This window comes from Falco biarmicus, chromosome 8 (genome assembly GCF_023638135.1).
Source record: "Falco biarmicus isolate bFalBia1 chromosome 8, bFalBia1.pri, whole genome shotgun sequence".
NCBI lineage: Eukaryota > Metazoa > Chordata > Aves > Falconiformes > Falconidae > Falco > Falco biarmicus.
Window position 1 is genome coordinate 18,355,608 of NC_079295.1, and position 13,728 is coordinate 18,369,335.

Here is a 13,728-nt window from a genome sequence, read left to right on the forward strand (position 1 = left end):
TGGCAACACCCCACTAGATGAAATGAAAATGAAAAATATATCCCTTGATGGATTAACATTAGTATGTAATAATAATAATGATGATGATTGATTGCTAACTGTTCGAGTAACAGTGGCTGCAAAATGAGCATTCATTACTTCCTGAAGTCTTTGGTAGGGGAGGAGGAGGGGGGGCAGATGGAAGTCTGTAGGATTTTTTTAATATAAAAAAAGCCTCAAATAGGTTAACTAAATATCAAATTGTAGATGTGACCTGAACTTGTTAACATTATTCAAGTTAGTTAAGGTTTTTTCAGTTGTGTGTCTGGAAGAACAGACCCTGAAGCATTAGGACTGGTGCATTTCTTTTATATCGGTTCCTTTAGATAAATATCATTTTACATTATTTATTTTACATTACCCTAAATGCAAAAGATTGTCAACCCAAAGGATGTGAAATTCTCAAAAAAAACCTACAAAAAATTCAGTCATTTTAATATTCTTCTATTTCAAATATTATGAATTAATTATAAATAATTTGAAAACTTGATCATGTAATTGCAATGTAATTGAAACAGTACCTTTTATAAGTTACCAAAACCATATTTTAAGCAGGTGTTTTTACTTATCTGGTTCTCATATCTGTTGCTTGAAGGCATTCCAAAGTAACTGTAATATCTAAAAGGATTTTCTGCAGTTGTAAATAAAATTGAAAATTACATACAGAGAAAAAATACTGAAAAAAATATTATACTTTATTTCTTAGTCCTTTAAAGATAATTTAACTGAGTATGTTTGATATACTTATTCACATAACATTGCTAATGCAAAGAATGACATGTAGTTTGTTAAGGTCAAACAGGTAATTGGCATTGGGGAAAATAATATAACAACCCTGTATTATAACTAGTTCCCATGGTAAATAAACACTGTTCTTTAAATTATGTTGATCATATATGACTCTTCTTTTAGATGTGTATTAAACTCAATCTGATAAATTGGCAATGCATGTAATCCATATGTGTGTAAATGAAAATGTAGCTTCCTAAAGCTTCTTCAGTGTCATTCCTATCATTCTCTAGATTTTTAAAATATTTTGTAGATTAAACATGTAGCTACCTCCCATCTAAGTAAAAAGAGTTTTACAGTATTTGTAATATATTTTAATTTAATAGTTCTTATTTCAGATGTTAGAAACCTATCTGAAAAGTCTTGAAGACACAGACGCCTCATAATCAGAGCTACTAGTTCATCTGAGTTTATATTATTATAAGAATAGTTTTCCCTAATGTTGAGGTTGCTGCACCAAGTCAGTGTTAACTGATAATAATAATCTCCCATGGTATCAAATATATGTAGCTGTAGTTAGGTGAGGCTTCTTTGGGTATCTCTTAGGCAGAATCTCTCTGCTACCATACTCATAGAATGGCTATTTGAAAGGCAGGTCCTGATTTAGTCTGCATCTTGATCCTGCAAAGAGCTAGATTCATCTTTGTATGCTGTGAATCATTGTACTAAGATGTTTGGACGAGCACAGGGTATAACGTTAAATCCCTGTGTAACTTTCTTTCAGAAGCAGGGTTTCTGAAAAAGGAGGGGAGGAAGCCCCAATAAAAAACCCAACAACCTGACATAAATGAAATGTTGTATTGTAGGGGGAAGGTACTATGAATAAATACAAATCTGCTTGCCCAAGACCATAGAAGTATTTTTTTCTGGAAACTAAGCATGGGTATACATTTAACGTGGCTACTGTTTCCACTGAATAGGCTAGCATACATGAAGGACATCTGCCGCTACTTAAAATCAGTGAAAGCTATTGGACAGGATTTTTTTCATAATGTTGTGTAAGCAAGGATCTCATCCTTTGCCCCAATCCGTTTTTTTTTGCCCCAGCCATTCTGGAGACAATACTCAGCATTCAGGAAGCAAAAGTGTTGTTTTAGCAAGATTATGAGTTTCCATTACTGGAACAAAATTTTGAGGAAATAAGGATACTTTATGAGGTGGAATAGTAGTATTAATTCCTGTATTAAATTTTCAGTGTTCAGATTGCGGTCTGTTAATCAGCTCTTCAAAAAACCTAAACTGAAGTGTGCTGGTTTCTTTTTTAGTAACAAGTATTCTTTGTTTCAGCTCAGAGAATCATTTAAGGATCTCAAAAAGAAATTCAACAATTTGAAGTTCAACTATATGAAGAAAACTGAAAAAACTCGAAATTTAAAAGTACTTAAAATACAGATTCAGCAAGTTGATACATATGCAGAGAAAATACAGGTAATACTAGAAATTTTAATCTTAGTGAAGGCTTCACTGGCTGAATTGCTGTGGCCTGTACCAAGCAGATCCGAGGAGATGCAAAGTGTATTGTGAGCTTCCATTTTTGTTACACAGCTTTATATCCTTCCCCTGTCTCAGTCACTGACTGAGACATTTTTCTTTGTTCTATTGCTTTTATTTTTCCAGTTCCTTCAGTGAAATGATCTTACCTCAATTCCTGACTTTTCTGTGTTCACTCCTTTTATCTTACATTATTTTTCTATTTAATCTTTTATTTTTCTTGTCTCTGTTCCTTCACAGTTTGTTCCCGTCTTCTTAAAAAAACAAAACAAACACCCTGTCAAAACCATCAATAAATGTGCACATATTCCCTCTTGCATCCAGCTACTTTCTTGTCTTTCTCATTTTATCATGTGATCTTCAAAACCTTTTTCTGTAGCTATTGCCTGGAGTTGACCGTGCTCATTTGCACCTTAGAACCTTGCTAGCCTCCCCCATTCTTTGCATTCATCAGAAACTTTTCTGCCAAGTCCTGAAATGACCTTTTTAGTTGTCAGTCAAAACTCGCACATTTTGTTTTGCTTGCCCTGCCAGTCTCTGCCTTCATAACTTTTTTACCTGAAATTTTCAGTAGCTTCTATGATTCTATTTTTGCTGTTTCTTTTGTTGTCATTGACTGTTCCTTTTACAACCTTTTTTCCTCCCTTTTCCTGGCAATTTCATCCACAAATGCATTTTCATATCACAGAATCATTGAGGTTGGAAGGAACATCTGGAGATCATCTAGTTGAAATTCCTTCCTTAGAGCAGGGTCAACTACAAAAGATTGCTCTGCATCATGTCCAGTTGTTTTTTGTATAGCTCCAGGGATGGAGACTACACAACGTCTGTGGATAAGCTGTTCCATCCTCAGTAAAAGTGGGTTGTTGTTGGTTTTTTTTTTTATTATTATTTGGGGTTTTTTGGGGTTTTTTTGGTTTTCTTGAACACAATTTCCTGTATTTCAGTTTGGGTCCATTGCCTCCTGTCTTTTCACCACACACTGCTGAGATCAGACTGGCTCTTTCTTTACTCCCTCTCATCATGTTTTTCTACACATTGATAAGAACCACCTTGAGCCTTCTCTTCTTCAGTGCTTTCTGTCTTATATAACACAGGCTCAGTTACTCAGTCATCTTTATGGTCCCTTGCCAGATTAGCTGTTGTATTTCCATGTATTTCTTGTACTAAAGAGCCAGAAGTGGACACAGGACTCCAGATGTAGCCTTCACTAGTGCTATGTAGAAGGGAAAAATCACCTTCTTTGACCTGCTGGCAACGCTTTTCCTACCAGTGTATATTCTTACAAGCATATATGTGGACAGTTCATGAAATACTTTCCTGTTTCAAACAATCTCTTCGTTTCCAAATGAAAAATAAGGAGCTGTATTTTTGCATCACTTGTAAAACAGCTAGCACAATGAAGTCTGATCAACTGTCAAGACCAGTGTTCCCAGGATATAAAATATATACACATATGTAGTATACCATCTTATCCTAAAACTTACAGGTCATGTTTATATCAGATATCATAAAGTACCACTATTAATACCTGTTCCCCTTGGTCTTTGGGGTTATGCTAGATTGTCATTGATGTTGCTTACATCAGATTCTTAAGACAAAAAATGTAACTGAATTCCACCTTTAATAAATATAATTTACATTGATTTTAATCAGCATTGTAGAGGCCCTTTGATTTTTGAAAAAGTAACTTGTAATTTTAAAATATATGACCAAGAAATAAGTTTGTGTGGTTTTTCCCATATTTTTTACTTTCTATATGTAAAAATAGAAATATTTTTGTTGCGGTATTTAACATTGCTATATCTATTAAACAGGTTCTTAAAAAGAAGTTGGATAATTTGGAGAAGAAAGTAATTTGCTCTGAAGGAAATGAACCTAATGCTAAAGTTGAAGTCCTCTTGGGGTCAATCAGTGACTTACAGAAACAGCTGAATGACTTTAGCAGAGTTGTGGAGGATTATAAGCAAAATCTGGATCTCATGGAGCATCTGCAACAGATGATGGAAGAGGTACTAGTAAATCTGAGATCCTGTTGCTGTAATAATGATCAACAACTGGGATAGATAAAAGTGCTTATAACTGCTTCAGGCAAAATCTGACACCTCCAAAAGTAGTAGATGGGTAAACCCCTGTATTTTCTTCTATTTTTTTCTTTGCAACTTTGGGGGGAAAAACCCATGTGATGTTACCATATTCTTGCACTGCTATGCATACAACAGAGGTCTCCACCTCCGTATGACTTTTACGGTGATTCAGCTTATCTATGATTTCTACTTATGAGCTCATTTTCTCTAAGTATATCTGAGGCAATGGAGAAAGTGCCCCAAGACCCTCTTTGGTAGCTGTCAAACCACAAGAGCCAGGTTATCACAAAACTCAGTTTGTTCGTTGTCAGAAAGAGCTGTCTGTGTGGTATGTAATTCTGAAAGTGAAATGTATATATTTTTTATATATTTAAGTAGATGATGATTTAGGGTTTTTTTCTGAACTGCAGTCTAATTATTTTTGGAGGCTTTTGTAACTTTATTTTAATGTGTTTGAGGAATGCTTCACACATTGTCGTCTTGTAAAAGAAAAAGAAGTTTAGAACAGTCTTTTCCCTTTTGCCACGTTATGTTGGTGCATCTGCTGTGAAGCAAGCACATTCCTGTCATCATTGTTTATTTTTAGAAATAACACTGATCATATCTCCAAAGTGATCTAAAGGCATGAAAAATAAACTCCCTTAATGATGCATCAGAATACAAAAGTTTAGTTTAAAAGATGTTTTCAGTATCCAGTGATCTGATCAATGTCATTTCCTATATTGTTAGCAAGGCAATTTGTTACCATTTGCTGTGCATTTACATTTTTAACCACCTTCCTTTATTTTGAGGGAAATAGATTATTTCCTAGAGATAAAATCTGATTGCTTAATTTTTTTACTCAGTGTGAAATATCACCTTTAACTGAAAAACTTTCTTTCATCAGATAGGCACAGTCTTAAATACTGATTTTAATGGCAGTTAAAAATGGCGGTTATTAGTTGCTTGCTGTATTGATACAATGTGGATGATAATGAGTGAACACCAGATTCTATTCTCCAATTTGAGTATTGTTAACCAAAAATGTTTATTAAGGGTAGTTCTAAAACCTACTTTTGTCAGTAGAAAGATTCCTGGCAGCTTTAGTGGTTACTGAGACCAAACCCCATGTTCGCTAGTAGACTAAATCTAAGCAACCTTACTGCCCTTGTGGAAGTATAACTGTGGCCATGTTATGAAGTTTACAAAATGAATCAGATGATATTTAAGGTGAAAAGAACTCAGAAATAAAACTTGTATTTGCAGAACCACTAACTAATAACCTCACTGTGCTTGTAGTATAAGTATGGATCTAGTGTTTAAAGAAAATTTAACAGCTGTTAATATTTGAAGCAGCATTGGTAATGAATGGATGTTTTTCAGGTTAAATTAAAATCAGAAAACGTAAGATACTTAAAATGGTGTATGCCACTGATTATGGAAAGTCTTAAGAATATTCTACAAAAGCTTGAGCTGCTGATGATAATACATTATAATGCAGTGTTTTTATTCCTCAGTGTCAATTTTGGTTTGAAGATGTGAGTGCAACAGTCATTAGAGTTGACAAGTATTCTGCAGAATGCAGAACAAGAGAAGCAATAGACTCTCTCTACAAGCAATTCAAAAAGTTTATTGAGCCTACAGTGCCTCAACAAGAAGAAAAAATTCAGCAGATTATAGACCTCGCTAAACAGTTATATGGTGAGGAGCTGTCTGGTAATGTGCTGTGGGGAAAACCCCAATAGTTTAGGACAGGAGGAAGCAGATTCCTAGATACGCTTATTTAAGAAGAAAATCCCATGAAGTTTAAAAAACTAATGTTTCAAAGTATTGACTGGAAGAAATGAAGGATTTCAGAACCAATATTAAAAAAAAATAAATACAAAAGTACTCAACGCTCTCGTACTTGGTTTTCTGTATACAGCTTGAGTTCACCTTGGAATAAAAGTATGAATGTCATTGTAATATTTATTAGCTTGGAATTAAGACTTCATGGCTTATGCTATCTCGTAACAAGCAAGCCTTTGAAGTCAAAGTATATTACAGTGATATACCTCCTGAGTGATTTTTTTTTTTTTCAGTAACACTGTTAATAACTAGTGATATTTACCAACTTTCTTAAGCATTTTATTAGCCAAAAAAGTAGATTATTATGTAAATACTGCATTTAACATTGTATTGATTTGGAACATTGTTGACCAATAAGAATGAAGGTCAACAGACTTCAGGTTTTGCTTTTTTTCTTCAACTGGTAATTTTTATATACTTGTTGAAGTTATTTTATCCAAAGATATGGTAACCAGACAAACGTGCAAGTATAGTGTGTAGCCTATCAATTCAAGTATTAAATCTGAAAAAATTTCAACAGAGTCAAACTGTGCTTTGACAATCCTTTAATTTAGTGTTGAAAAGACTAGAGGGCACAGATTGGGGTTCCCCCCCCCCCTTTTTTTTTGTAACCTTCTTGATATAAACATTCCTATCTGTAGGAAATTGGCTGACAGAATGGATTCTTGATGCCAGCTGATCACGAACACTGGGAGAAAGAAGCTGCTTTGTGTTTTTTATGTCACTACATGGGGAAAAAAGCTTCTCATCCTGACTGTTTTGTAGGAGGTATCAAAGTGCCTCATAGCTGTGTAATACAGCAACTGGTTTAGGAGACATTTTATGAGGTCGTCATTTCTGGTTAGTGATACTGCTTGAAAAGATAATTTTTTTCAAAGAGAATCTAAGCAAAAGACCTGCAGCAACTATGAGGGCTCATCTCAAGTAAGCTAGTAAGAGGTAGGAAAACATATTGCTGTGAATCACAGAACTACTTCAACAAAACAAAACACAGAAAAACATATTGTAGTATGTTGGGATTACAAAGTACATTGGTGTGCATCTGTTTGAAGCATTCTGTTCTACTTTTATGTTGTTCTAACTTTGTAGGAATTGAAGAAGGAAAGAAGTATGTTGAAAAAGCTGTATTAAAGTACAAAGAGATCATTAGTTCTATTGATCGGTTATGTAGATCTCTGAGAGAATTTAAGGAAATTAAGGTATGTTTTTTTTTAATCTGGAAAATGTATTGCATTTGTATCAATTTACCAGGCTTAGTGTCTGAATCAGAACTTTTAACTGAGGATCATCTGAAGTAGTATGAAGCGTTTCTGCATTGTTTGCTTTTCCATTACCTTAGGTAATGATTGTAATAATTGAAATGCTGCCTGTTTGTCCACTAAATGTTCCTTCTAGGTTTCTTTTTCTCAACTTTTAGAACTGTTACTGCTTTCAGGTAACCTTTAGGGAAGAATGTCACAATTTATTTGAGTATCTAGACAAATACTTTTTTTCATTCTTTTCTTCTTCCCTTGGTGCTGCAATATAGGTAACTGCTAGATCTGTGAATTGCAAAATAACATGTCAGGGCCCCCTACTAGAAAAATCATCCTCCAAACTAATGTGTGTTAAAACCAAAGTAATTTAAATTAGAAAAGCTTGTCTTATAACATTGATGATTAAGAGAACAGCAGCATTTTTAGTTTCATATTCTGATAAGCTTGTTTATGTGGAATAAAGTATAACATATCAACTGAGGAGGAATTATGGAAGACAGCTGAGGGAGCTAGATTTTTTTTTGTTCTATTCCATCCTCCCACTCTCAAAGTAATACATGATAAATCTCCCACATGCAGCAGTAGCTGATGGGTGATTCTTCTGGGAAGCTGGAAGAGTTAAGATGCTTAAATATCCTGCTCTTTTTGATGTTGAGTATTGTTTCACTTTTTTTGGATGGGGTTATGCTATAAAAACTAATGAATACTCAGAAGTGTCCATGGATACACTTAAAAGCAGTAAGAGATGCCAAAAATATGAATTCATTCCAAAAGTCATTAGGTGACTGACAAGAAGGCTTTGCCTTGAACTGTGACCATAAAGAAACTTCAATAAAAATGCCAATTGATTTTTCAAATTTCTCCTCCCAATCCATGTGTTATATAAATGCTGTTTTGTGCAGGGCAGTAACCCCAGGTTCTGTGAGAAGACAACTTAGATCCTTTGATCTTTTTTGTAGTTCAACATAGTATGGATCTTTTCAAGAGAACTGGAATTTCAAAGTAATTGTAATATTTCACTTTGACTAATTTTGCTAATTGTAAAGTTATCTTTCTTTAACAGAGTTTTTTGGAGAATGCATTTTTCATACAGAACCATGCTTAAACTATTTATTGAGTATTTTAACCTTTAATTTAGATAAATCTTTAAATGAAGTCAAAATGAATATTATAAAAAATAATTTTCTGCAATAGAGGGTATTTCTGCAACTTTTATCAAATGAAAGTATTTTTTTTATAATATGTAGTGTTCTGAGATTTTAAAACTAATATACATATTGAACATTTCTAGAATATCTCAATGGTTGTTATCTGTATCTTATGAAGAATAAAAAATTCAGCAAATTATCTACAGAAATAGGTGCCATGAGTATGGAATGCCATGATTATGAATTCAGTTTCACTTTCTGTCATTTTTAAAGCATAACAAATTAAGAGGAATTGTTGTATTGTGCTATCTTTCCTGATTTTACAGGGCTGTTGAATATGAGAAGAAAATTCTTGGATTTTTAAAATGCAAAATTAGAGGCTGCTACTTCTTCAGAAAAAATAATTGAACAGATCACACAGAATTTTTCACTTGTTTAATGCTAGAATGGAATTTCAGTAATGCAACACTCCCTTATAAGTACTTATTTAGGGCTGTAACTTTCAGCTGGACAGCTAAAGATGTGAAATACGCAAAACTGTAACTATAGAACTTTTGGCTTTCTTTGTATTGTGCCACTGTGATGTTCCTTGAAATCTGTGGATTTCTTCCATGCAATTTTAAAGAATTCATGAGGTCTTCATAAAATACAGTATGGTTGTCCAGGTTTCTGTTGTGAAAGTACTTTGTAACCAGTTGGACAGTCTTTGAGTCTAAAGCTAGAAATAAGTATTAGCCAAATTGAATGGTAAAATAGCTAAACTAAAATACAGTTAACTATATTCAGAGTGGTTATGGACTGTCCAGATGGTAGGAAAGCCAGAACAAATGCAAATTTTGCCTGATGTGTTGATGATAGGTTTTAAATAAGATTTCACTTCTTTTTTTCCTGCTGTGTTGTACAGAACATAAGTCAGTGTGTAGGTAACAATTGCTACCATATTTTGTGTATAAGCTTACTTCATTTTCTTTTCACACAGCAGAAAGATGAGTTTTCTGAAGAGTTGGTTACTGTTCAAAAAGAAGAAGGAAATGGTCAAAAAGACAAAGCAGAGGAAGAAAAGCAGCAGGTTAGTTGTTGGGGTTTTTTAAAACTAGAACTCTGTTTCTTCTGTTTACTTGCCTATTATTTTCTAAAATAATATTATTTTCATAATCTTTTACATACTTTCCTTTGGTCTTGTTGCTACAGTATTCTTAATGCGGATGTCATCTTTGTGAGCATTCCTCCTTCCTCAAGGGAGAACACCTCCTGTTCTCTCCTGTATAATAAGACATAAGGGAATATAGGAAGTTATAGGAAGTAACAGAGGAGACTGCTGTTAGTATTTGCCAGAGGCCTAATATTCCTATATAACCCCTAGAGACAAGCTATGAATGTATTTGATTTTTAAGTAATAAACTATTAGAGAAGCCTCATATCTCAGAATTTGAATAAGTAACGGTAGAAATTGTGTTTCTTTGTTGAATCATTAAGGTCTTCATTGTTCTAAACGTTTTTTTTCAGGTGGCATCAGCTAAATTGCTTACAAATTCAGGAGGCATTACTGAGAAGATAAACAATACTCTGTCTCCTGCCAGCACTAAACAGGTATCTGCCGTTCGTGTTGATTTTTATGTTGATTTTTCTTTTTCTTTTTTTTTTTTTTAAATCAAATTGATAGACATTGTTGCATACTCTCAAAAGAATTTTACTCCTTAATTTGTTGGTTCTCAAAAGCAATGGATATTGTTACAGATTGGTGGACTTTGACTGTCTTCTCATTTACAATATTGCAAAAATCCAATGCAAAACAAGCACAGAATTGCTTCAGTTTTGCAGCAGTGTGAATGACAGGAAAGCAGTCGAAAGCAGTCATGGCAAAAACATGATGAAACACAAATACAGCTGTCATCAGTTTAATATGACATCATGTCATGACACTATACATCGAACAAATAACAGAACTCAGCATCAAATAGCAGTCTTCACCCTAACCTCAGAACACTGAAGTTACATTTTAGTTTCCAAAATTTCATGCATCAGAGATCATAAATAAGTTCCAAAGTATGGATTGCATGTTGAGGACAATGCACAAAAGGAAATTAGATCATGAAAGACTGGGTATGCATTTAGAAAGATAAAATCATAGCAGACAAGCATGTTTTACTCATGGATATATAGTAAATGAATATGAAATGTTCCAAACTGTCAATGAATAAATGTAGTCCTAGAAATACAGGCAATACAAAACCAGACCTATGTTTTATGAGATTAATTCCTTTAGCTTAAGAACATTTTGAAGTCTTGGGATCCTCGATGTGAATTTAAATAATTTACTATGTGAAATATTCTGGTAAGTTGGAGTGGGTGTTAATATATTTCGGTCTTTAGAAAGGTAGCATACATTGGTAATTGATTTAGAGTTCTAAAATTTCTGTTTTGCAAGCTGGTAACATAGACCAATACTACAAGACATTAAATTCTGATGTTTTGCAGAAATTAAACTAATAGTGACATTCCCTTCAGTTCAATACAGAATGTCCTGTAATCTGCTGATGAGCCAAAATTGAGCTGAATTAATACTGTCACCTCCATTCCAAGTTAATGGGAACTTCACCATTGACTAGAAGCCCAGATTTCACTCAAAATTTTGTGACAGTTCTAAAGAGGCACTCTCAGGAGTATCACCTCACCCAGCAGATGTCCATAGCCCTATTTTCTGTTTTGCTAGACTGCAGCTTTGTCAGTCCTCATCAGACTGTGCCTCAGCTGCCAAGTGGAGAAGTCAAGGGTATGCGAAACAGCAAATATCAGATGTGAAGTATGGCAACTATGATGCCTCCACCCTTTTCATCACTCCATACTTCACTTACAGAAGTAGCAGATTCTTCTCACTAGAGTTTTTCTGTCTTCCATTTCTGCCCTTTCCAAGGAAAGAACTGGACCATCCCCAGCTCCTTGTCTAGTGGGCCAGCAGTCTCTTTAATTTTGACTGTACTGCTAGTACAAGCTACTTTTGCAGTATTAATTTGCTTCAGTAATAAATACCCTCTAAAAGTGGTCTAGACAACCTCATAGCCCATTCATCCTCATGCTGCTTTGATCCCAGGTGGCACACCAGGGCTGAAAGTCCTCGTGCTGCCCAAAGCCTGTCTGACAGCTTGCTCATTCACTGCCCACTTGTCATTCTTTTGTCCAGTATTTTCCTCAAGATCATTTTCCAGCAATATTTGAAATATGTCTGTTCAATTCTGTGATCTCCAGATGAAGTGACTGCTACACTGACAGCTCAGCCCTGCGCTAACATCCTAGATTAGTCACTGGAGAATTCATATTTTGATGTGACCTTCCTGTAGTTGTCCAAATGTATGCCACTGTGCGTACATGTGCGTAGACTCAACAGACAGAATGAATCTGGACCATTTATTCAGACAGTAGAGACTGGATATTCAGAAACTTTGACCTCTTTTTTAAATATACTTGCTCAGAATTTAACATTTTAAAAAAATTTTCAATTTCATAATACTTAATCTGATTTGGTTTATTAAATTTGTTAGTGCATGTCAGACTAAACCAGCCAGAATTTGCTGCTGAACTGCCTGTTAAAGCTCCATTTAAGAAAGACTTGCAAATTTGATCAGGCTTAAAACTGAGAGTTCTTTAGAATCAGGCTGATAAGGTTAAAAGAGTCGTGTGACAGTCAAATTAGCAAACCCTAAAAAATACGCTGTATGAGTGTGTTGGAATTAATCCCAAAAAAATAACATTTTTGGGGGGAATAGTTTACAGTTAGTTAGAACCCCAATAAAAAATTAGAATGTGTGAAGAAAGATGTAACTCAGAATTTATTGTTTTCTGAGTAATTGGAAGGGGGAAAATTCAAACACTTCACCAAATTGGAAAGTCAATTATAATTTATTATGTTTACATCCATGATATATTCATATTGAAAGACACTTTGGGGGTCAGAGTTTATCAGGGGAAGCCTGTGGAAAACACATCTAATACCCAAACTTGAACTCATCTTACAATTGAATTGAATTAATAAAATAAACACAGTAATGTTCCAGGTTTTTTCCAGCCATTCATTCATGGATCTGGCATGAATCACATGGCTTTGAAATAACAAATGTATTAACTTGGAAAAACATCTATATTAAAACTACCATATCTACAGGAACAGAGCACATGTGAGGTTCTATTACTACTTTTTACTTTTTAGGTAATTTTGTGCACTGATTATTAGGTTATATTTAGAGCAACAAAGCAAAAAGAAAGCCAAAATGAATGTGCTGCTGTGTTTCTGTGCTGTATACTGCCACAGAGACCTGGTTTGGAAAGTAATGACATCCAGTGTATCACCCAGTTGATTTGAGTGAACAGTTTATAGGTGATAGAAAGATTGCTTAGTAATTACATATTTTTGTATAGAACTCAACAATGAGAAAAAGCGTAAGAAAACATTCTGAACATTTGCTGACAGACCTGGCAAAAATTAAATAGGCTTGAATATGTCTTTACACATTTGTATAAAAAACAAGAGGCAGAGAAGCAATGATTGAATCAGATGAGGTCTTTGATGCTTTCTGATTAAAATTAATGCACTCGTGCCACATCCAGTTCTTTTTGATACATGATGAGAAGATGTTTTCTTTACTCTGAATCCAAAATAATATAAAAAAAAAAAAATTAACAATGTATTCTGTTAATGTTTTGACAAGATCTTGAAACAGCTGGCAAAAAATGAGGGAAATATAAAATGCTTGGAAAATATCTTAAAGATGTTGTTTTAATTCTGTAACTCTTGAATGTGACTGGTGACTCTCAAAGAATCAAAGTCCAGTAACCTGGCTGTTAATATATTTTTATTGCTATAAAACTGTTTCACATTTAGATGTACTTAGGCTGCCATCTCCTTCCCCTTGCAAATGCTTTTATAAACAGCACGTACAGGAAATCCACAGGTTGTTTATAGAAAAAGTACTTTTTATTGTTACTGTTACAATAAATGCTTATGTATAATAATAATACCTGCTAGAATCTATCCAAACAGTTTGAAATTCCAGTTAGCTACTGCAGAATTTTCCATGAATTATTCTTTTCCACGTA

At 34.1% G+C, this 13,728-nt stretch overlaps 1 protein-coding gene across 2 annotated transcripts in view; it reads left to right on the forward strand.

Annotated features, from left to right (window-relative positions):
* CCDC141 (coiled-coil domain containing 141) overlaps nucleotides 1–13,728 on the forward strand; it is a 97,724-nt gene that overhangs the window by 69,749 nt on the left and 14,247 nt on the right. The window contains exons 18-23 of one of the 2 annotated variants that reach the window (XM_056349453.1): nucleotides 2,116–2,256; nucleotides 4,137–4,331; nucleotides 5,903–6,086; nucleotides 7,323–7,432; nucleotides 9,620–9,713; nucleotides 11,884–11,888. In XM_056349453.1, coding sequence (XP_056205428.1) covers nucleotides 2,116–2,256; nucleotides 4,137–4,331; nucleotides 5,903–6,086; nucleotides 7,323–7,432; nucleotides 9,620–9,713; nucleotides 11,884–11,888 — 729 coding nt within the window. Of the gene's footprint in view, nucleotides 1–2,115; nucleotides 2,257–4,136; nucleotides 4,332–5,902; nucleotides 6,087–7,322; nucleotides 7,433–9,619; nucleotides 9,714–10,143; nucleotides 10,228–11,883; nucleotides 11,889–13,728 lie in introns of both variants that reach the window. The other variant, XM_056349452.1, reaches the window with a different exon arrangement.